At 38.9% G+C, this 24,001-nt stretch overlaps 1 protein-coding gene across 4 annotated transcripts in view; it reads left to right on the plus strand.

The window, feature by feature from the left end:
• PLD1 (phospholipase D1) overlaps positions 1 to 24,001 on the plus strand; it is a 203,604-nt gene that overhangs the window by 137,735 nt on the left and 41,868 nt on the right. For all 4 annotated transcript variants that reach the window (XM_030863651.2, XM_060298418.1, XM_030863632.2 and 1 more), the window contains 3 exons: positions 1,136 to 1,249; positions 11,251 to 11,361; positions 13,758 to 13,846. In XM_030863651.2, coding sequence (XP_030719511.1) covers positions 1,136 to 1,249; positions 11,251 to 11,361; positions 13,758 to 13,846 — 314 coding nt within the window. The remainder of the gene's footprint in view (positions 1 to 1,135; positions 1,250 to 11,250; positions 11,362 to 13,757; positions 13,847 to 24,001) is intronic.

The following is a 24,001-nucleotide window of genomic DNA, read 5'->3' on the forward strand; positions in this document are numbered from 1 at the left end:
TGGAGCTTGCAAGGCCTTCCAATCCTGGCACTGCCCTGGGCCCATATTGGTACAGGCTTCTGAGAGGCGGTTCTGAGCAAAGTGAGTAGTATGAGAAAATGGAGACATTTTTCTTTCTTCCAGTCTGTGTCTTCCTTATTATGATGTCTTCATTACTTGTAAGAATTTGACCTAACATTCCTAAGTTAAGTACCTATCGTCTAGGTGTTATTAAGATTCCATTTTATTTATAGAATCTTAATAAATAAAATAAATAAAATGATTTTATAGGCATTTTGTCCCTACAATTTGGAAAAAGATTTACTTTTATTAACAACGTAAAGTGTCCCCTTATTTTCATTTAAATAACATTATAAACAGTTAGTGGGAGCTCTTAGAAATAGTGGAAATATTTTTAACAAGAATTTAGAGGCAAATGAATGAATAAATAAAAGAATAATATTTTTAACTTATTGGACTGACAAAGATAAAAACGCTGCAGTTACCTACAATTGGGTTTGGGATCTATGATGGTCTTATACCTTGCTCCTGGGAGGATAAATTGGTACAACTGCAGAAAACTTTTTAAAGGTATGTAACCTTTGGCTCAAAATCTATTTCAGATATTTAAGCTAAAGAAATTACTCAATAAGTCATTTATCTTGACATTGCATCTAATAATTCATATAAAATGAGAAACAGCTGACATCCTCATTGATAGAAATCGTTAAACAAATTATGATTGTTCCATGCCATTTTACTATGAAATTATTTGTAAATGATATATAGTGCTTTACTGCTGTTGCAAGATATCTACAATGTAGTAAAAAAATCAGTTTATAAAATAATCCCATTTTTGCAATTGTGTACTTCTATAACTCTAGGTTGTATTTAAGTTTTCTTTAAAAATACAAAGCGATAATGCTCACTCGAAAAGGTAAAAGAAGGAAAAAGGGAGTTTTCTGTCCCTGGGAAATAGACAGAAAACAAAAATAAATAATCTATTGCCTCTTCACCTAGAAACACCCATTGTTAATATTTCTTTCCCTTTTTCTTTTTCAAATGAACCTGAATTTTTTTTTATAATCACAAAGTAAGGAAGACTGGAACTATTTTTTCATTTGAATCTTTTTTACCTGATTTTTCTTTATTTTAGATTATGAAACCAAAATATCGGTCCCTTTCTTATCCTTTTCTGCTTCCAAAATCTCAAACAACAGCCCATGAGTTGAAACACCAAGTGCCTGGGTCTGTCCATGCTAATGTACAGGTAAGTCTGGCTTTTCTTTTTCATGAAGTACTACTGGGTACAATCACTCTTATGGGACTAAATGCCTATTGGCTTCAACAATAAGGACAACTCCAAAGCAAATCTAAATAGACCTTTTAAAACTTAGTATTGTATTTTCTATTTTAAATGTACTCAATTTATCCTCTTGTTAAAACTCTCGTATAGATATAGTAAATGCATATCTTTAGAAAAGGCCACTCAAGGAGAGGCTTGTCCTGTAATTCCTTCTGAAGTGACTCTAGCAACATGATACCCAGTAAACCTGGAGCTGATACCAGTGAAGCACCAGGAATACGGCTGAAACTTAGCATCTAGGAAGCTAGTTATAGTTCAATCTAATTTTAGTTCCTAATTAACCAAATGCCTTTTAGAGACACTTTTAAAAGAATGAGAAATTTGCTTATTAAAGTAACAAAATTTGACCACATCCAGTACAACATTCTCAAATTACGAATAAGAAAATTAAGACCCAGTGAAACTTGGAGACTTGCCCAGGGTCATCGAGCTGGTTATCAACAGAGGTGGAGCTTGAAATCCTAGTCTAGTCCACAGTTACCCAATCTGCTCCCTGTACCAACTCCAGCTCAAGTGTCTTGAGATCATGCAGGGACAGAACTAGGATTGCATTGCCTTTTGTTCAAAGTCATCACTATCGGCGTCAAATGTATTGTTTAAGTACAGAACAGATTGGTGTTTGCCAAAGGCAAAGGGTGGGATGGAAGGGGTACAGAAATGGGTGACAGGGGTCAAAAGGTACAACTTCCCATTCTACTCTTAATAAGTCCTAGGATGTAATGTAGAGCATGGTGACTGTGGTTAACAGTACTGTGTTGTATATTTGAATGTTGCTAAGGGAGTAGATCTTAAAAGTTCTCATCGCAAGAAAAAAAATTTGTAAGTATGTGAAGGGATGGATGTTAACTAAACATTGTGCTAAAAGTATTTCTTAAGTGAAGATCCAGTAGTCTGCTGCTGACATCACTATTATGGATTTATTTAATTTGGATATGGATTCTGGTGAATATGATTATATAAATGAAACGCCTAAATCAGTTACTCTTTACTACGTGCAAGGAGAGGTGTGTGTATCTAAGAAATAAAAAGACATTTCAGACCGTAGATCGAATAATAGAACAATCAAAAAGATAAATCACTTAAGAGAATTACCTACAGCAAATACTTCGTCATCCCAGGCTAAAGGAGATAACTAATTTAAACTTAGAGGCACAGATAGATATGCATTCATATGTAAGTTAATGAATATTTTATGAACCTGTTTAATTTTATTCTACTTAGAGGGAAAAATAACCTGTGCTGTAAGATAAAATAGGAGCCTTGATATTAAGAAAATAAGAGAATTTAATTTAATATTTGAGATGGCATTGAAATTGACTCAGTGATCAACTTATCCAAGTTAGCCGATGCTAATTAAGCATCTGTTGAAAAGTTATTTCTGAGAATTGTGTATTTTTATGATTAGCGAAAGATGGTTTATCCCAGTGTTGCATATACAGACATCTTCTAATGTTTTTTGGTAAAGCCCTGGTTTATGTAATCTCTTCCTGCCACCCTGATGAGGCAGATAGATGCTCTGCATATCCGCCCTACAAAACGCCTCCCTTGGTTCACCTTCTCCCTATTAGTGGATGTTGTGGTAGAAATGGTGCCAGATCAGTGACTTCTCAACATGCTCACATGTTCATCCCTGACATGCCCAGGCTACCTGCACTCTACGAAGCCAACTGATTTGAAAGGAAGTTTACCAAGACTCATTAATTCATTTATTCAGTCAATTTATGTCTACTTAGTGCCATCTGTTTGCACAGTCAGATCATCAGTGCACACCTGGATACTGAGGAGACAGACAAAAGGAGTTCTCTGCCTCTGGAAAAGGAGTTAGATGGGGGAGAGGAAGCTGTGATGTTAAAGAATTCAGTTAACAACGCAAGGTGTGGTCTAGGACCAAATGCCAGTCTTGAGAGTATGGACCAGCATGCCACGAGAGGTTGGCAAATGAGAGGGACAGAACTGGGTACCCCCTTTAAGGAATAAGTCTGCTGCTCAGAAGATGGTAGAACCCACTGCAGCAAACCATTTGCTCTTGAAGAGGCAGCAGATGAGGTTCAGACAGCGTAAGGCCAAATTGGGGTTGCCCTGAAGTGCTGGCCTGGTTCATTTTGACCTGATCCTGGAGGCATTAGTGAACTTTGGAATGTTTTTTGTCATCTGAGAGGAAGCATGATACATGAATGTTTTATGAAGATTAATCTAGATCAGAGTTTCCCTAATTGGGTTTTGTCTGTGAAATGCTAATAGCTATTCCACAAAAAAAGGTTTCCATGGACAGATAAGTTTTTGCAGATTTTTAAAATATAGGACTTCTTAGTGCCTTCGTTATGTCGATGTGCATAATGAAATTACTAAGACTGAATATTCTATGAGCGTTTCCCAAGCTTAATTGATGTAGGATCTCTCAATTTGTCACCTATTTCCGTTTTTCCAAACAAACACACTTTGGGACCTAAAGTTTATACATGTGCAAAACTTATAAGACTAGAAGGAGAAGGAACACAGGAGACAAGTGAAGAGACTGCTATAGTAATTCTAGAATACACTAATTTTGTGTTTATAAATTAGTATTCTTTTTCTTGAAGAAGACTCCCCCATAGTTTAAAAAGTTTTAGACCTCACAAAACATCTACTGGTTGCCAGTAGATGTTTTGCAGAACTGCCAAAATAACTCCAGTTGTGAAAACAGTGGGCACCACCAGGCAGTGCATCTTTTTGAAGACAGGAAAATCTGAGATGACCAGACACTGAAGGAAAGTAAAGAAATTACTCTGCTCCATTTCTCCTTTTCTGTAAAATTCTGACCACAGTGTTGTTTCACTTCACATTACTTACTGGCTCTAAACATTATTCACCTTGTTCTAGGCATTGTTGTTGTCAAGTTATGAATGTATAGTGCTTAGCGGGTAAAAGCAATAATCTAGTCCAATCCCTGGTTTTCCAGAGAATCCAGAAGACATCAGGGAGATAGGGATCTGGCTGTGCAGGAGGCTACTTAAGTTTTAAAAAGTTTATAGTCGTATTTTCAAGTCTTTCACTCTCTCAGTTACAGTGTGGCAATAGCCAAATGACTGTTAAATACTCTTGGTTGAGAAATTTAATAAAACGTAATAAAAGTCTTCTTATTCTTTTTAACATTGATTTTAACATAGTTTTTAACATAGTTTATTGTTCATAACGTAACTTAGAGACTACAGGCTTAATTAACTGGCAACGAGCGATGTAATGTAGCCAGGGGAAGGGGCAGACTGTATTCAAATTCCTGTCTCCAGGCTTCCCTGGTGGCACAGTGGTTGAGAGTCCGCCTGCCGATGCAGGGGACACGGGTTCGTGCCCCGGTCCGGGAAGATCCCACATGCGCGGAGCGGCTGGGCCCGTGAGCCATGGCTGCTGAGCCTGCACGTCCGGAGCCTGTGCTCCGCAACGCGAGAGGCCACAACAGTGACAGGCCCGCGTACCGCAAAAAAAAAAAAAAAAAAAAAAAAAAAATTCCTGTCTCACTACATACGAGCTGTATAACCTTGGGAAAATTATTTCACCTCTCTGAATGTGTTTCCTTCATCTTTAAAACAGGAAACACAATAGTACCTGTCTCATAGGGTTGTGGTGATAGTTAAATTAATCCATGCAGATCACCTAGAAGAGTATACTAGTTTGAATTCTATCAATATTAGCTACAACCTTCAGGCATAGTGTTTTCAAAAATTTGCAACATTTGCAAAATTTGCAACAAAGAAGCTGACATTTCTCTGGATGGGTCACAGGCTAGTTCTGGATACAAAAATCTTTATACTATTTATACCATATATATTGAAATGGAGAGAGAAAGAGCATTGGACACAATAAAGTAAATAATAGATAAAATTCATGTTGTTCTTGGGCTTCCCTGGTGGCGCAGTGGTTAAGAATCTGCCTGCCAGTGCAGGGGACACAGGTTCGAGCCCTGATCTGGGAACATCCCACATGCCATGGAGCAACTAAGCCCGTGCACCACAACTACTGAGCCTGCGCTCTAGAGCCCGCGAGCCACAACTACTGAGCCTGTGAGCCATAACTACTGAAACCTGTGCGCCTAGAGCCCGCGCTCCACGACAAGAGAAGCCACCGCAATGAGAAGCCTGCGCATCGCAACAAAGAGTAGCCCCTGCTCGCCGCAACTAGAGAAAGTCCGCGTGCAGCAACGAAGACCCAATGCAGCCAAAAAAAAAAAAAAGATTTAAAGAAAAAAAATTCATGTTGTTCTTTCATCTGCAGAAGGGAACCCAGTTATTTAATTTTTTAATACAAAAGCACTGGGCCTGATCACCCTTAGGCATGTACTACTGGTGATTCCACACCAGCTATGTGCATAGCTGTCACAGAAGCTATGGCCGACAGGGCCGGCCAAGGAGACTAGAGCTACAGCAGCCAGAATGGAGACCTGCCCTCACCAACATGAATTTCTGCTTCTAAAAATGTCATCCAGACCTGAGAGCTGACTTCAGCAACTTCCACTGACACTTTAAAATAATCTTGGGTGTTTCCCCTCAGTGCTGGGTATTCTCAGAAGCCTGGCAGGAACACGCAGAGAAGGCATAGCAGGAGACAGCCATGGGGAGGGGGTTGGAAGAAGGATGATTCTGAAACTGCTTAGGCACAGAGTTTATAAAAGAACTTGTTTTCTCCCTAAAAAGAACAAACTATGTTCCTGAATGCTTTCATTGCCACTTACGATAAATGACCAAGACAGAGGACATCTGACATTTCTATTAAGGTAAAAGAAAGTTCTTCATGCCAAATGAGCGTTAACACGGAATCGATACGTGGAACTATCCTTTTTATTAAATTGGGCAGCTTATAGCAGAAAAGTCATTTCTTAGACAGTCATTGCCAAGAAGTACTACCAAACTGAAGGAAATAATTCCAGTGGAGTCATGTCTTCAATCTCTTTGTCTATTAAAAGAAAAGAAAAATATATAAAGGCAAATGTAAATGACATTCAAATTATACTATTGGAAAAATTCGTTCCTACACTTGGGGAAAATGTCCAAAAGACACTCCAAAGGATGTCAATGTAGGAATCAATGTAGATTTCAAAGGACAGCAAAGCGTTTTGTATAGTGATAGAACAAAGTAGGTGGGGAAGGGTGAAAGCCGCTTGATTTATTTCTAAGGAAGTTCCTTAACATAGAAGCTGCTTTCTGTTTACGGACCAGGTCTTCGTACAGTAAGGCCTCTGTGCATCTTCCTGTGGGTCTTGACTGGCTGAAGCCACGTGAACAGGGAGTGTTCACTCAGTGCCCAGCATTGCACTAAGTTTTTTATGGAGTATCTCATTTAATATTCACCAGTCTATAAATTATGGTCCTCTTTGACCCCATATTTTACAGATGAGGAAACTAAGACTTTGAGAGGTTATTACACAGTGAGTGTTGGACAGGATGAGACTGGATTCTAAGCAGCCTGCTTCCAGAGGCTGAGGTCATAACTGCTCAGCAGAGAGACTGTTTCCAGTGAGTCCCAGGATGGTTGTAACCACCAAGGGCCCCAGCAAGGCAAAGCTGCATGTCATGCTTGCCTTTTGATATTATCCTCTGTTGCCGCAGACCCAAATCCAGCCCAATCCAGCCCCAACTCTCCTTTTGTTTTCTGGCTCCAAAGAGCCCTCAAGTCTGCATTTTTTCCTAGGACTTCTCTCCCCTTAAGTCTTATTCTTCAAAAAGCATATTCTCTTCCTTTCCTTCAGCCTCAAGTTTAACTTTTCACTATTGCTCAGGCCAAAGGAACATCCTATTCGAATAATGACACACTGTGATGTGAATGGATGACGCTCAGCTGTAGAAAAATGGTTCTTAGAAGGAAGAGCTTGGAATTCCCTGGTGGTCCAGCGGTTAAGAGTCTGCGCTTCCGGGCTTCCCTGGTGGCGCAGTGGTTGAGAGTCTGCCTGCCGATGCAGGGGACACGGGTTCGTGCCCCGGTCCGGGAAGGTCCCACATGCCGCGGAGCGGCTGGGCCCGTGAGCCATGGCCGCTGAGCCTGCGCGTCCGGAACCTGTGCTCCGCGACGGGAGAGACCCCAATAGTGAGAGGCCCGCATACCGCAAAAAAAAAAAAAAAAAAAAAAAAAGAGTCTGCGCTTCCACAGCAGGGGGCCTGTGTTCGACCCCTGGTCAGGGGAACTAAGATCCCACAAGCCACGTGGCACAGCCAAAAAAAGAAAAATATGGAAGGAAGAGCTTGGTAATCTGAGGCAGATTCTTGAACAAAGTCCATTTCTGCTGCTCCTTGCCTGCAGTGCTTCTCAATGCAGACTGGAAGAATGAGGCCCAATAATTTGAGCACTTCTTTTCTGTCCCCAACCCATGCCACTTGTGAGCTGCAACATGGAGGCCAACTTCTACATGAGAGACAAAAAAAAAAAAATAGTGCTTTTGTTCCATGATTGACTTGGGAGCTCAGAGAAACAAAAAAGAATTAAGATATGTACTGAATTTATAGGGAATAAAAGCATTGCAGTAAGAGAACAGGAACTTGGGACAAATACTAAGAAAGTTTTGAAAGTTTTCCTTCAAGAAGAGATTTCTGTATTTTAAGCCACATATTCAGCTTGGGCCCACTGTATGTAAGGGGATTAGAGCTTGTCGATAAAGAGAAGGTTATCTTTTAAGAAGTCAAAAAATAGGACACAGTACAAAGGAAAATGACTGGTTTTAGTTACAATCTTGAGGCAAAAACATAAAATCAGAAATATGCCCTTTATAAGGGGCATAAATATGCTTTAAAATTGTGTATTCAAACTTGAAGTTTGAAAAGCGTGGGTTCGATTTGATTCTCAATCTACTTGGGGCAATAAGATAAGCCACATTTCTGTGTGTGTAGGGAGGAGTTTGAGGCTTGTCTCAGTTACATTGGATTGAAACAGAAATGCAAGACAAGTTAGGTCAGTTAAGAAAAAGAAGTGAGTAAATCTTAAATTTGAAACAAAAGTAAGTCAATCAAAATGTCTTTGACTTAGTAGATTAGTTTACAAATTTCCTAGAACATCAAGCATTTAAAGCAGTAGAGTTGGTCCCTGGTTCAGGGGTAAAAGAGAAATTCATATTTTCAATTTATCTTGTGGTGATAAACAGATTTTAACTAATCAGAATCATAGTAAATGAATCATAATTCCAAGTAATTTTTTTCTGTATTACTTGAAAGATATGTTCAAGTTTAACCAAAAATGATGACTTTTTAAAGTTAAATGACTTTTCATTTCGAGAAAATGATGTAGATTTGGATCCAGACAATAAGACAGGTAATGCTGAGCCCCCTTAGGATGTAGGCAACCCCCCACTTCTATGGTTTTATAGGCCTCAGGGGGGCTCCCCCCTACTTTGCTTATGCTTTCCCACAGGCTGATGCCAAAATGGTCTTCTTTTGGCTTACAAGTGTACTTAATATAGACATTCAACTGCCTTTAGAAAGGAAAACTTTTACCATTATCCTTCACAAGAAAGACAGCAGATATGTGACCTTCATGCTTTCCCTTCATGGCCGCCATTGACCTTCAACCTTAGATTTCTTCCCCAGTGTGTCTAGTCCCAAGAATCCGTCCTTCCACATAGCTGTTCAGGAAGACTTGGAATCAGTTAGTCTTGACCTTTGAGTTGAAACTTGCTTGACACTCCTGATTTATGTATTATGCAAATGAGTTTATTAAGCCTTTGAAGCAGCAAATTTTGAGAGTGTGAAAGGAAAGAAAGTATAAGGTTTTGGGATTTGAGGGCAAGACTAGGACATTACCGCCAAGGTGGTATATAAACTTTGCTCATGGCTTTTTAGAGAGGTAGGTCAACCATATATCAAATATCTACTATGTGCTGCGTAACATAGTGCTTTGCGTTTGTTATGCCATTTTTTTTTTCTTTACAACAGCTCTATGTGGGAGTGTGTGGGTGGGCAGATGTGTGTGTGAGAGAGAGACAGAGACAGAGAGAGCAGTCTCAAGTGTTCAGAGGAGGAAACTGAGCCTCCGTGATGTTAAAATGACTTGTTCAAGATGAAAGAGCTAGTAAGTGCAGAGCAATAGTGCGTATCTCAAGAGTTCCTATCATTCCAGTATACTCTGCAGTTTTATACATTGTTTCCAGAGTAATATAGAATTGGATCAGGATGGGTGGCAAAAGAATCTTCTCAAGGTTGCCTGCATTTTAGGGCTGTGCTCCTTAGCAACAAAATTCAACATAAATTTGAGTGGACAAAGAATGGAAACCTCTATTTGTTCAACCTTTGTTATTTCTGCTGATGAACAATAATGCAGTTCCTTGAAGATTATGTGAATCAAGCTATTTTCCAAGGGTGCATTATATTTACCTAAATTTTTCTTCTGAGATATTTGACTATTCTTATTCACAGTTAATTTTTCCAATTTCATTTTACAGATTCATCTGATAAAATTAAATAAAATGCTTTGAGGGAACTATATTGTAATAAATACCTCGTAATGAATAAAGAAATAACATTTTGAGAATGGCACAATCAGTTTTAGCAAGTATTAGGTTTGAATTTCAGTAGCCTTATATGTGCAATTTTTAAAGTTATTGATCAAAGCAAGAATTTTATCAGACCTTTTATATATAACAGATATAAAACTGATTATGTATTGGATCACTTTATGAATTTCTAAGTATGGGCTATTCTTTTATTTTCAATTTCAGTTGACCTCATGAGGAACAGTTTCAATATATATTTCAAACCAGGATTAGTGAATATATTTTTATAGTGATTCTTCTGTGATGAAACTCTATTGCTTAAGGAAGGTCAAGTAATAAGCATTTATTGACCACCTACTATATGACTAACATTATACTGGAACCCTAGTTAGAGTGCTGAAAAAAAATTACAACCAATGGATTCTTAGTGTTGAAAAAGCCTTCCATGTGGCCAGACTGTAGCCTGGCCGGACTACAGTCTACTCTGAAGCGTCTATGGCATGACCCACCACAGTTCAAATACATCCTCTAAGTTCTCATTAATAACAGCAAACACTTATGTACCACTTACTAGGTGCTTGGTCTTCTTCAGCTCACTGCACAGTAATTAATTTAATCCTCTCTACAACCCTATAAAGTGGATACTCAGTTTTATAGAACAGAAATCTGAGGCACAAAGAGATTGAGAAACTTGACCAAGATCAAAGCCACTAGGTGGTTGAGCTAAACTTTGAACCTAGGCAGTCCCACTGCGCATCTGTGTATTTAACGTATATTCAGGTGTCTGAGCTGGATGCTCTTGTTGTAATCCAGGAGGAAGCAGGTGAGTGTCTGAATAGAGGGAGGTGGTATGAATGAGAAAGTTGAGAGTTGAAGTGACACACCAAAGATCAGACAGCTAATTAAAGCCAGAATCAAGATTAAATGTCTAAATGAATCTATTTGTCTTTTAGAATGTATTGTTCTGAACAGTATCTATTTGAGGGGAAAAGAGTAATCACATTGTCAAGTCAGAGCTAGGGTGAGTGTATCATATGATTCAAACCGGGACACTTCTGAGAGTAAAAGTGGTGTTATTAATACGTGAGGCATTCTGGTGTGATTGTGGGGCTATAACAGAAAAAGAGTACAGATGGTCACCCTACTCATAGCCACCAAAAGAGGTCCTTCTGAAACGCTCTTTGTAGAAACCACACCTCCTGGTTTCCAATCTTGAATGAAAATAATCCTGGGGGGAAGAATATATATTCAGGATTTAATTTCCAGCTGGGCCCCTTCATTATGGATGATGTTTAAGGACCAGTTCCCTACCTACCTACTCTGCCTTGGCCCACACATGACACACAAGCCACTGTAATCAATTAGTTGTTTGGAAGAAAAAGATGGGCTTCATTTATTAATACCTCTGGTGTCATCTCCATTGTCTCATGTTTGCTCATTTCTGATTGCTGCCTTATAGTTGCTCCGTTCTGCTGCTGATTGGTCTGCTGGTATAAAGTACCATGAAGAGTCCATCCACGCTGCTTACGTCTATGTGATAGAGAACAGCAAGCACTATATCTATATAGAAGTAAGTCTTGCTCGTGTCAATTGGTATGGCAACCTGCCTTCCTGTAAATATCACAGAGACTGCAGGGTCCCCGAACTCAGGACCTGCTGCATTAATAAGTGTATGTTGAGATGTGAAGAGGTCACCTGAATTTTGATTCCCCCAGCATACCTGACATTCACTTTGCATTTTCATTAACTCGGGATTCTAACAGGAATCCCCCAAATCCTTATTATTAAAATGTATCAATTCGTAATATTATTAGCCAGAAATGTCACAACATGGAGACGTAAGTTTTGATTTGGCTTGAGTTGGAAGGTGTAAATGTGAGGCATGTGCTGCTTCAGGAGAGCACACGCAGGGGTAAGCTGTTAACATAGAGACCACTGGATGCCTCTGGTTTGGGGATGTTGGAGTGGGGAGAGGGCAGGAAAAGGAACATGGAAAAGGGAGATGTAAGAATAGCGAGGGCAAGCACCAACTTCTTCAATTCTGTGTCAACTGCCATTCATTATAAAGCTTTTTCAGTTCTCAGAGTTTGTGTGTAGAGACTAGGAGAAAACCCGTGGGTACTGGATTTAGTTTGGGAACCTTAATTGTGCTTCAAAGTAGATCTGGAGCTAGTTCAGAGCACTTGGAAAATCCTTAAAAAATAAAAAGCCGTGGCAATGGAAAGATAACTCAGAGCACATCTCTCTTCTTTATTTTAATATTTTCTTTCCCACTGAATTTAAAAATATATATGGAGAGAGATGGGGTCACTGGGGAAAACCATTCTAGCCCTACTTTCCTTCCCCTTGAGTCCTGGCCCTATCCCCTTCCATGAAGTGACAATTAATTAAAGGAAAGTGGGAAAGAATTGGAGCTTAATTTATTTTACAGGCCTGGAGAAAGAGAAGGCTGATTAAAACTATTAGCAGGCTAAATGCAGTGTGGTATCCTGGATGGGTTCATGCAACAGAAAAAGGACATTAGTGGAAAAATTAGTGAATTCTGAACGAAGTCTAGAGTTTAATAAAACTAATACTATTAGTGTTATTAATTTCAACAACTATACCATAATAATGTAAGATGTTAATGGCTGGTTCATCTGTTACCCAGCATCCTTTTGCTTTGTCTCTTTTTAGTAGTATTAAATCAGCCTTTCTTTGTAACGCTACCACAGTACTAAATGAGGTCAGGAATGCCATATTGACACACATGGCTGTAGACATAAACTTGGTTGAAATGCCTGTAGCCGAGGTAAGCAGTTGGCATTCACCCTGCTCCCTCCAAAAAAGGAGAAGTGAAGGATGTGAGTCTGTGTTACAGCTGCTGAGGAATGCTAAGCTTCTCTGTGATAAAAATTCAGAACAAACACGGTTTGGTTGCCACTGAGATTTTGATTGTTTGATGCCCTAAAGGGAAACATATTCTCAAATGAGTTCTTGTCTTCCTCAAAGTTTGTCTTCTGGAAGCTGTTTACAGCTTTATGCACTTAAGTTTAAAAGCGTGTACAATAGTAAAAATGATAATGTGGCAAAAGGATGATAATCCTATTTCGAGTCATTGCCTATATATCACTTTACCTAAGATGATCAGCAAAGATTACTCTGTGATGATTATACTTATAAATTACAGGTGTGTTATAACTATTTGTATAGTAAACAGAGCATGTGATATTCATAATATTTGTACCTAATTTTCAACAATCCATAATGTAGCAGCTAAATCGTTCATACCATTATAATAATAATGTTGTACCCTGGTTTCTAAGTAACAGTTTTAAAGAATGTTGCATGAATCTATAAGCAGAAGTACTTAAAGAAAAAAAAATATTTCTCTTTCCATCTTATTGGTTTATTTATATAATGCAACATACTTCAAAAGAGATTTGTAACTACTTAAAATAGAAGTTCAGGAATAATAAGAGACCTAAACAAATGAGATAAGATCAAGGCAGATACTAGGAAAAGTGGAGAAAATTAGACCAGAATTCTACCATCTACCCTGTTCAGAAATAAACTTAGCATGAGATAGAATGTTTACCAATATGGAATTTTTAATCAGAAGCATTTATACAATATGTGAATCTGAAAAACCTGATTTCTCTATTAAGTTCAAAATGTTCCTACCATTCTAAGAATGTAACCTACAAGGAATTTGCATGATTAAATAATAATTTAGCTTTCCACTTTACTAAGATGATATAGGTAATATTGCTTAGAAATGCATGAGACCCAGAGTGACATGAGACTTCTTTTATTCCCAGTGTCATTTACTTTCCCGAGGTGATTTTAGGAATCAGAACATGTCTGCTAGGTGAAACATTTTTTTAAAAAATATCAAAGTAGTTTTTTGTTATATACGACATTTTCCTTGTATGCATGCTACTAAGATAAGAAAAGCATATTATAAATCTCATTTATTTTGTGTAGAACCAGTTTTTCATAAGCTGCTCTGATGACAAAGTTGTGTTCAACAAGGTTGGCGATGCCATTGCTCAGAGGATACTGAAAGCTCACAGGTAAAGTTTTTGGCATTTTGGTAGGAGTTGTTACTGCAGATGTTCTTGCATTTACTGCTAAAATGACTTTTGAAAGCCCATTTTTAAAATACTATCTTTTTCTAACAGGCATGACTTTGGTTCAACTACCAGTAGGTTATTGATTCCTTAAATCTGAGTCAGTTGCTGAAAATTTTTGAGTCCGTTTTTGAGGGGCTCTGAATGCTCCCAGAGCACAGTCATTTTTTCCTGGCCAGTCTCTTTCCCACGCATTAGATTTGTGATTTGATTTATTTAAAGGAAGACAGTGAGCTGTGTTCACTTAAAACTCAAAGCAAAATAGTCATAACGTTTTTCCATGGGTTATATTTAAATTCTTTTTACCTTCTGTCGTATTTTTTCAACTCATGGGATTATTTTCTTTAATAACACTTTTATTAAGATATAATTCACATACCATACAATCCACCCAAAGTGGACAATTTAGTCATTTGTAGTATATTCACAGAGTTGTGTGCAGCCATCGCTGAATCAATTTTAGAACGTTTTCATCACCCCAGAAAGGAACCGCATACTTATTAGCAGTCACTACCCATTCCCCCTATTCTTAGCCCCTGGCAACCACTAATCTACTTTCTTTCTCTGTAGATTTGCCTGGTCTGGTCGTTTCATATAAATGAAATCATACAATATGTGATCTTTTGTGACTTGCTTCTTTCACTTAGCTTAATGTTATAGAATGTACCAGTATTTCATTTATTTTTATTGTCAGGTAATATTTCATTATCTGGATATACTTCATATAAATGGATTTATCCATTCATCAGTTGGTATATATTTGGATTGTTTCTACTTTTTGGCTATTATGAATAAAGATGCTATAAACATTCTGTACTAGTTTTTATGTGAGACATGTTTTCATTACTCTAGGGTTGGAATTACTGGATCATATGGCAACTCTATGTTTAACAGTTTGAGAAATTGTCAGCATGTTTTCAAAAGTGGCAACACCATTTTCCATTCCCATAGTGTATGAGGGTTCCAGTTTCTCTGTATCATCGCTAATACTTATTATTATCTCTCTTTTTGATTATAGCGATCCTAGTAGGTGTGAAATGGTATCTCATGTGGTTTTGATTTGAATTTCCCTAATGACTAATAATGTTGAGTTTTTTTTTGTTTATTGGCTATTCATGTATTATCATTGTCGGTTGTTTAATTAGGTTGTCTTTCTTTATTTTCATTATTTTTGCGGTACGTGGGCCTCTCACTGTTGTGGCCTCTCCCGTTGCGGAGCACAGGCTCCGGACGCGCAGGCTCAGCGGCCATGGCTCCCAGGCCCAGCTGCTCTGCGGCATGTGGGATCTTCCCGGACCAGGGCATGAACCCATGTCCCCTGCATCGGCAGGCGGACTCTCAACCACCGCGCCACCAGGGAAGCCCTAGGTTGTCTTTTTATTACTGAGTTGTAAGAGTTCTTTAGGTATTCTGGATACAAGTCATATCAGATTTATGATTTGCAAATATTTGCTCCCATTCAGTCTGTTTTCTTTTTTACTTTCTTGGTAGTGTCCTTTGAAACTCAGAAGTTTTAAATTCTGATAAAGTTCCATTTATCTTTTTTTTTTTTTTCCTTTATTGCTGTGCTTTGGTTTCATAGCTGAGAAACCACTGCCTAATCCAAAATCATGAAGATTTATGCCTGTTCTCTTCTAAGAATGTTATAGTTTTATCTCTTACATTTAGGTCTTGATTCATTTTTAGTTACTTTTTGTATACGGTGTGAGGTAGAGGTCCAACTTCATTCTTTTGCATGTGAATATACAGTTGTTCCAGCACCATTTGTTGAAAAGTCTGTTCTGTCCCTAATGAATTGTCTTGACACCTGGGACTATTTCTTTTTATGGCTGATTTTAGCTCTGTGTAAAAACAGCAAAATAAACAAACAAACAAAATCATTACATTTTATTATCTTAATTCATTGAACATATGCAGTGGAGAATGCTAAGTACATAAGCATTTGGGGCTTAAAACACATTTAAGAACATTTTATAACAACAACTGCCAGCATTTTATATGATTCACAGTTTATATCTACAGACTCTTACTGAATTTTCACAACTACTCTTGAAAGTAGATCATATAGTTTTGTTCTTATTATTATTGTTGTTTCTGTACATTTTTATTTTTTTCTGCTTAATTCCTTTATCAGCATTTAAGCGAGATACCTCTGCATTTTTTAGTGGTTGGTCTGGGGATTACAATATGCATCTTTTTTTTTTTTTGTCCCCATTTTTAAAGTTAAACTGAGTTGAAAGAGTTGGTGTGACTTGTCTGGGCCACTAACAGCAAAAGGCAAAAACAGCTTTGAAGCCAAGTCTTTGGACTTCGGACCCAATGCCTCCCACACCATGTAACTCCAATGCATTGACAGTTAGGATTAGAGACCACTTCAGGGTTGCCCCATATTGAAGCAAGTAGGTTGGGCCTTTATAATCTCCTCCTCCCATTGACTGGTCTTTGGATGTAGGCTGACTTCAGGAAATGGGCATGGCCTTGGGTGAGGCAGGCCCCTTTGGCCTCTGGAGGGCAGTTCCTGGAGAAAGGCTTCACTGTGAGTGAGTAGCCAGCGGCCAGCTCTCTCAGCAGCTGGGGGAATGACTGTCTTGATCCCACAGTGAGGGCCTTTGGGCAGCAAGGCACAACACTCACCCATCCTGCAGGCTGTACAGTGTTTCTCACCCCTTCCCATGCATCAAAATCACCACTTTACAAACACACAGAGGGCTGGACTCAACTCCAGGCTTGCTGGATCAGAATTTTCTGGAGGAGGGCCCAAATACCTGTATTTTATAATATTCCACAGGCACTGCCAGGATTATATAGTACTCATCTAGAACAGCGTATATGGCCATAAATATGAATGATGGTCTGTGTTTTTACAAGTGACCTTTATTCTTTGCCTTCTCATACGCTTTTTTTAAGAAAGTCACCAAGGACTGTTTCTGAGATGACTTAAAAACAGTCTTGTTTCCAGTTAAACACATATGTACGCACAGAGATTCCTTGCATCCTTTCCAGTCTCCAATCTCCCAATTTTCTGGGTCAATTTATGTCTCATTTACAAAATTGCATTATATTTCTGACAACTCTTGCATTTTATTGATGTAGGAGCGTCCCCTTTATAAAGCACATTTGACAAAAAGAAAAAATAATTTTTTCATGAAATTGAAATGTCACAAAAATACATTAAATTGACAAATGAGCTCATTGGGCTGAGCAGTGAATCATGAATTTTGGAACTTTGACAGCTGATTAGGAGAGTAGGATGACTCTCAACTTCACTCATTCCAGTTATTGACTTATTAGTACGTGGTTTAATCAGTATCTGTAAGATTTGTTTTTAAGTGTTCAGGAGCCTGAACGAATATTTTTCTTTAGCATATTAATTTGTCTTTTAGTATCTGGACTTCTTCTAAAATCATAGCACTTTAAGGCTGGAAGGAATGTTAAGATATTTTCTGATTGATCATTGCCCAGCGACCCTGGGATCCACAGTGAGAGAGCATGGTAAGGTAGCATCTGTTGCAGATTTTATCTCATGCTTAGAAGTTCACAGAGCACCTTAAAGGGTGGCAATTTCAAGCTCACTTTGTAGAAACTGGGAAATGAGTTCGTCAGATTTCAAATTAACTGTGTGTCATTTAGCTTTGATCTCTCAATAATCTCACTTGCTTTGATAGTCACATTTTAAAGTGGCATGTATATCACACATTCAGACTTAGTGGATACACACACATATCCTGGAAACCTGTTTTACATTTTCCCCCTCCTCTGTATCTCCACATTATCGTTTATCTCCTGTGTTAATTCCAAACTGTAAAATATATTTTCATTGAATAATTTCAAATCTGTGAGCTTGTATTCTTAGGAAAAAGGTAAAGGTAGAATTAGAAAGCTCACCTTGCAGGCTGCCTACAGTGGCTCCCCTTCTTCTCACTGAGGGCCGTCGTGTACCATCCTCAAGCTTACCCCTCTCTCTTCCTTTCACTCTTCTGCTCTCTACTCTTCTGAGACTCAGAACTTCCCTGCCAGAGTCACATGCCTAGCAACAAGTATAACTTTGGTTGTTGGAAAAAGAATAGAATAGAGCACAAAGCAGATGGAGGGAAATGACAGTCAGCATTCGGCCAGCCTGACCAAGGAACACAGACTCTCTTCCAGGACCCTCCCACCCTAGAGAGATTGGCGTCTTTAAATTGCCAACTTCTCTCGACTGGGCTGAGCCTTTACTTTTCTGCCAGTGCTGCAATCTGGTCCCACACCAGTTCCCTAAAGTGAGTTCTCTGCTTCCCTCACTTTCTCCTCATTCTTTCTCAGCAGCTGTAATTTTTTAAAATTAAATTTTATTGGAGTATAACTGATTTACAGTGTTGTGTTAGTTCCTGCTGCACAGCAAAGTGAGTCAGTTATACATATACATATATCCACTCTTTTTTAGATTCTGTTCCCATATAGGTCATTACAGAGTACTGAGTAGAGTTCCCTGTGCTATACAGTAGGTTCTTATTAGTTATCTATTTTGTATATAGTAGTGTGTATATGTCAATCCCAGTTTCCCACTTTATCTTTCCCCCACTTCGCCCCTTGGTAATCATAAGTTTGTTTTCTACATCTGTGACTCTATTTCTATTTTGTAAATAGGTTCTTTTGTACCATTTTTTTAGATTCCACACATAAGCGATATCATAAGATATTGTCTTTGACTTACTTTACTCAGTATGCCAATCTCTAGGTCCATCCATGTCACTGCAAATGGCATTATTTCATTCTTTTTTATGGCTGAGTAATATTCCATTGTATATATATACCACATCTTCTTTATCCATTCTTCCATCAATGGACATTTAGGTTGCTTCCTGGCTATTGTAAATAGTGCTGCAGTGAACATTGGGGTACATGTATCTTTTTGAATTATGGTTTTCTCAGGGTATATGCCCAGGAGTGGGATTGCTGGATCATATGGTAGCTCTATTTTTAGTTTTTTAAGGAACCTCCATACTGTTCTCCATAGTGGCTGCACCAATTTACATTCTCACTGGCAGTGGAGGAGGCTTCCCTTTTCTCCACACCCTCTCCAGCATCCATAATTGTTTACAGAAACAGGCCAAGCCTCCATGATCTGATTCATGACCTAGAGCCTCAAAATACTGTTCACCCCAAGCTGAACTAAAAATAACTATGGGAATCTCTGCAGAAAACAAAAGGTCTGCTCTAAAAAAGTAGAACTGTCTTCGAGTTGAGCCCAGCTCCCAACCCACTGGAAGCCTATCTGACAACTCAAATAGGACTAGAGATCAGGGTGAAGAAATCATAATCCACAGTCTAGAATTGACTGCCTTATACCATGTTTGAATAAGCCAAAACGTAGAGAGTAACCAGATGGTCCAAGTAGAAAACAGTTTAAAACACTGTGTGCCATGAATGTACGGTTTCTGAGGATGAAACCATTTTTGCTTATGGAAACTTGACATGCATAATTTTGCCGCCCTGCTAAAAAGTTTGGAGGGAGAGAGTGCATTTTGCACTGTTATCACCACAAGTTTGACACATGCAATGAAATTAGGCAGTTGATTTATTGCTTCTGTATTTTAATATTAAACTGCACTGGAAAATACACAATTCAACTGCCTTGGAAAATACACAGTTTTGAAAATCACTCAAACTCTTCATGCTTCCTATGACCGTAGAACAGTGCCATATAGTGCTTGCAGTTTGCGCATGAGTGATGGTATGAGGGACCTCCTCTGGGGAATCTGAAATTAATTGGGAACCAGATGTCTGGAGATCTGAGTTCTTCCCAACTCTGTGTCTACAGGTATGTGACCTTTTGAATCTATAATTTTTGCCTTTCTGGCACTCTGTTTTTTCACCAACAAAGAGAATAATAATATCTTCCCTACCTATCTCATATGAATAGATGTGAAAGCAATTTGAAAACCGTAAAGCACCAGTTCATGTAAGAAATTATGTTATTTCCAGGAAATTCATCATCTGGAAATATGCTAGCTCATGGTAAATTCTAGCAGAGACAAAGAACCACAATATCAAATCAACTATTTAGAAATTAATATTTATGTTAGAAACAAATGTTTTACTTAAAGAGGTGTTTAATGTGCCTCATTTTAAATTGTTAGATGACTGTTGCTGGATAAGGGCAACTGGCTCTGGTTCCCTATCGCTGGCACTTCTCATCCTGTGACAAGTAGAGGCACATGATTAAAACACTGTCTAGAGGTGTCCTGCCAGAAAGCTGTAGCTGATTCCTCATGGGAATCCATTTTTGGATTCCCCATGTTTGATTGGATTACATCTTCCCCCAAAATATAAAATAAAATGCATTCTGAAACATAATGTGTGTTCAGTTTTGCTTTGCTTTGTTTTAATTTTAGGCACTGTTGATGATTCTTTGAAGCTTTCCAATTGAAATCGCTGGTTGTTAATTGATTAATAATGTTATCAAATCGTTTTTGAGGCATTCCACATCCAAGGTGCTTTTTATGCATTCCTTCATTTAATCCTCACATCAGCCTTATGAAGTGGATGCATAATGATTTCCATTCTACAGATGAGGCAGCTGAGGCCAAGTGCAATTATGGTAACTTGCCCACATCATGCAGCTATTGATGAGTAGAACTGTGACTCAGACCACATCTTCAGGACTTAAACTTGTGCTCTTTACCTTGTGCTACCTTTGTAGCTCAGCTACAAAGCTTCCCTCATTTCAAGGGAAGTAGAAATGTTCTAATGTTAAGCCTGCAAGAAATCTAGAAGAGGTACTTTATTTAAAAATTTTTAAAAATCAAATAAACATTTTCTTTTTTTAAAGTAATTGCTTGATAGATAAAAATTTCTTAGGTTTAGGGCTTCCCTGGTGGCGCAGTGGTTGAGAGTCTGCCTGCCGATGCAGGTGACACGGGTTCGTGCCCGGGTCCAGGAAGATCCCACATGCCGTAGAGCGGCTGGGCCCGTGAGCCATGGCCGCTGGGCCTGCGTGTCCGGAGCCTGTGCTCCACAACGGGAGAGGCCACAACAGTGAGAGGCCCGCATACCGCAAAAAAAAAAAAAAAAAAATTTCTTAGGTTTAAAGAAAAATCTACATCCTATAATTACCACATCCTATAACTTGTGTACCAAGTTGAAAGGACATGTTGGGTATATTTCAGAATCACTGTCTTAATGAAATTTAAGCTGCAGTTATAATAAAAGAAGAAAAATATGAAAATTAAGTATGCCAATGGCTGGTTTCACATTTTATCTTGTGGGATAATCTCCAAGCTCTATGAAATTCATGGAGAAGAGGTTACATTAGGGCAGAGATGACAGATCATGGCGGGAGAACTTTTGATTTAGATCATTTAATTGCTTTTATTTGATTCCAAAAATTATATAAATGATAATCTCAGCAGATAGAGAGAGTAAAGATTAGTACTGGTCAGAGGCCAGAAATCATTTTGAGTCTGAGCATGTGCCCTGGCAGAGAGATGAAGGAAGGGAGAGACTCTTTTAAAAATGAAAATGAAAACGGCTGGGCTATTGTGGGAACAATTTAATAAGAGGTTTTGTAGAATCTTATTTAAGGGACACTGAGGGACATGCCTGCCAAAGGTTATCAAGTCCAGAGTGAAGTCTAAGTCACACATGCTGGGCTAGCCCTGAACATTCTTACATTTAAAAGCTTGCCGTTTTCAAAAGATAACCAACGAAAAAATTATGTGTGTGTGTTTTTGTGTGTGCACACAATATGTAATGTCATAATCTATATAAATCTCACATATGATATGCAAAGTCAGTGCTAAATAGAACCAGCATTTCTAGTGGACTAACAATGATTTTCACCAACTCCTTCATTTACAGATGAGAAAACTGAAGCCCAGAAAGGTTTACTGCTTTTAAAAAGATTTACCAAACACAAAATAAAATGAGCTATGTCCCAAACCACTGAGAAGATACAGATCCAATTCTCCCATAACTGATACCACTATAGAATAAAATTCTCTCCACAAAAAAAAAAAAAAAAAAACCAACCACTAATCCCCAACCACAATTCTTCTTACTTCTGGCAGCGTTCACTGCTGCAAAATCTACAACCAGAAGATTTATACCAGCTCCTGAAGTTTATGGCAATGAAACATGATCTATAAATCTCAAATTCTCAAAAAATAAAGCATCTTGTCACTGGAGAAACACAATGAGCTCCTTTGGGGCCTTCTTATAGATCCTGAGACCCCACTCTGAGCAGAAGACCCCTGACTACCCACCATGCTGGGGAAGGAGGAGGTGAAGGAGGAGGGGTTCTTCTGGAGAGAACAAGGTGGGAAGTTAGAGGAAAACCACTGCTAAGACCCGTTTACGTTGGTGAACTAGGACTTGTTTGTTTTTTTGGTTTTTTGATTTTTGCGGTACGCGAGCCTCTCACTGTTGTGGCCTCTCCCGTTGCTGAGCACAGGCTCTGGACGCGCAGGCTCAGCGGCCGTGGCTCACGGGCCCAGCCGCTCCGTGGCATGTGGGATCCTCCCGGACTGGGGCACGAACCCACGTACCCTGCATCGGCAGGCGGACTCTCAACAACTGTGCCACCAGGAAAGCCCCTAGGACTTGTTTTTAAAGGGACAAAGCAGCATTTCAGCAAATCACAAAAATTGAAAATATTAAAGATCCCACATTCTCATCACCTAAACAATTTACTTTTTGTTTTCCTATTTTCTTTTTGGTCCATATTAATATGCAGACATATTTTCTGAGTTGTAATTTATTTCCTTTTCCTGTAACTCACTTGGATTTCTGTCTCAAGTCCCTTTTCCACACAATAGAAGGAAATTTAGTTTAGTCACTTCCTGATAAATGTGGCCAAATTCAGTGATTTCTCATTTCTGCTCTGTATTCAGTCCGTCAGGGTGCTCCCTGGTCTTTCCTCCCCTCCCCCATCCTTGGTATAGACGCTAAGGGGCCCTGGATCTTTGGGAAGGGGCTTCTAGCGCTCAGTATCGATCTGTCAAGCCTGTTCTGGCATCTGCTTACTGTAACCTGGGGTCCTCAGCCTTCTCCTTTAAAACCTGCCTTTCTGTCCCTTCTCCTCTACTGCTGCCAGTAGAGGGTCCCTGCACTGAGTCTGACTCTTATTTCTTCTTCTTCTTCTTTTTTTTTACTTTATTTTTTTGGGCACGCTGCGCAGCCTGTGGGATCTTAGTTCCCTGACCAGGGATCGAACCCATGCCCCCTGCAGTGGAAGCGCGGATTCTTAACCACCGGACCACCAGGGAAGTTCCTCTTATTTCTTTATACTCCCATCTCAGCTCAAAGGATCTCTCCTCAGTTCCCCAAATCTAAGAAGCTGACATCTTTGTGCCCTGGTTCCTCGGTGAGAGCGCCGTCCTAGGAGCAACGCCTGCTTCATATCTCCAGTCACAGAGAGAGGGAATTTAACATATTTAAGGGGAAAAATTATTTAATATTTCATAGTATCAGCCTGCCACATCTATAATTGTCTTGTAATTGTAACTTTGCATTAGGGCCATTTTAACACACTACCAGAAGTACTTTGCTAGTAAGTCATAGTGGTCATTTTAGTAAGAAGTTACATCCATTGAGTGACTATAACATAATTTAGTTAATCATCCCCCCATTATTGGACATTTCCAATTTTTATCTATTATACGTAACACCGCTGTAAGAGTTAGTGGATTTTGAAAGAAAAACTTATTTTAACAAAAAGCCTGAGCATGCAATTTTATAAAATTGTTCTGAACTAAAGTGGATGGAGCAGTTGCCTGCATGATGGCCTGGTGCCCACTAGCTCTTCTCTTGCTTTTAAGATCATAAATAATTCTGCACATTAGGGGCTCAGGTTCTTGCCCTATGCTGACTGCTATCATTTGCACCACCTCAGCATTGTGAGAATGCAGTGTTTTGGAAGAGGTTAGAATCCTCCGTGGCCAAGAACTGTTATTTTCTGGGGACCGGATCAAGGAAGGAGACTGGACAGGTTAGCACATAGAATTTTCTCTTCATTGGCTTAAACTTAGCTACAACTTTATGGTTTGAAATTCCAGAGCCCTTTTTTTTTTCTATAGCAGTGAATATCTAAGTCATTTATGCTAATTTGCTGAACACAGT

Source organism: Globicephala melas, chromosome 4 (assembly GCF_963455315.2).
Source record: "Globicephala melas chromosome 4, mGloMel1.2, whole genome shotgun sequence".
NCBI classification, from domain to species: domain Eukaryota; kingdom Metazoa; phylum Chordata; class Mammalia; order Artiodactyla; family Delphinidae; genus Globicephala; species Globicephala melas.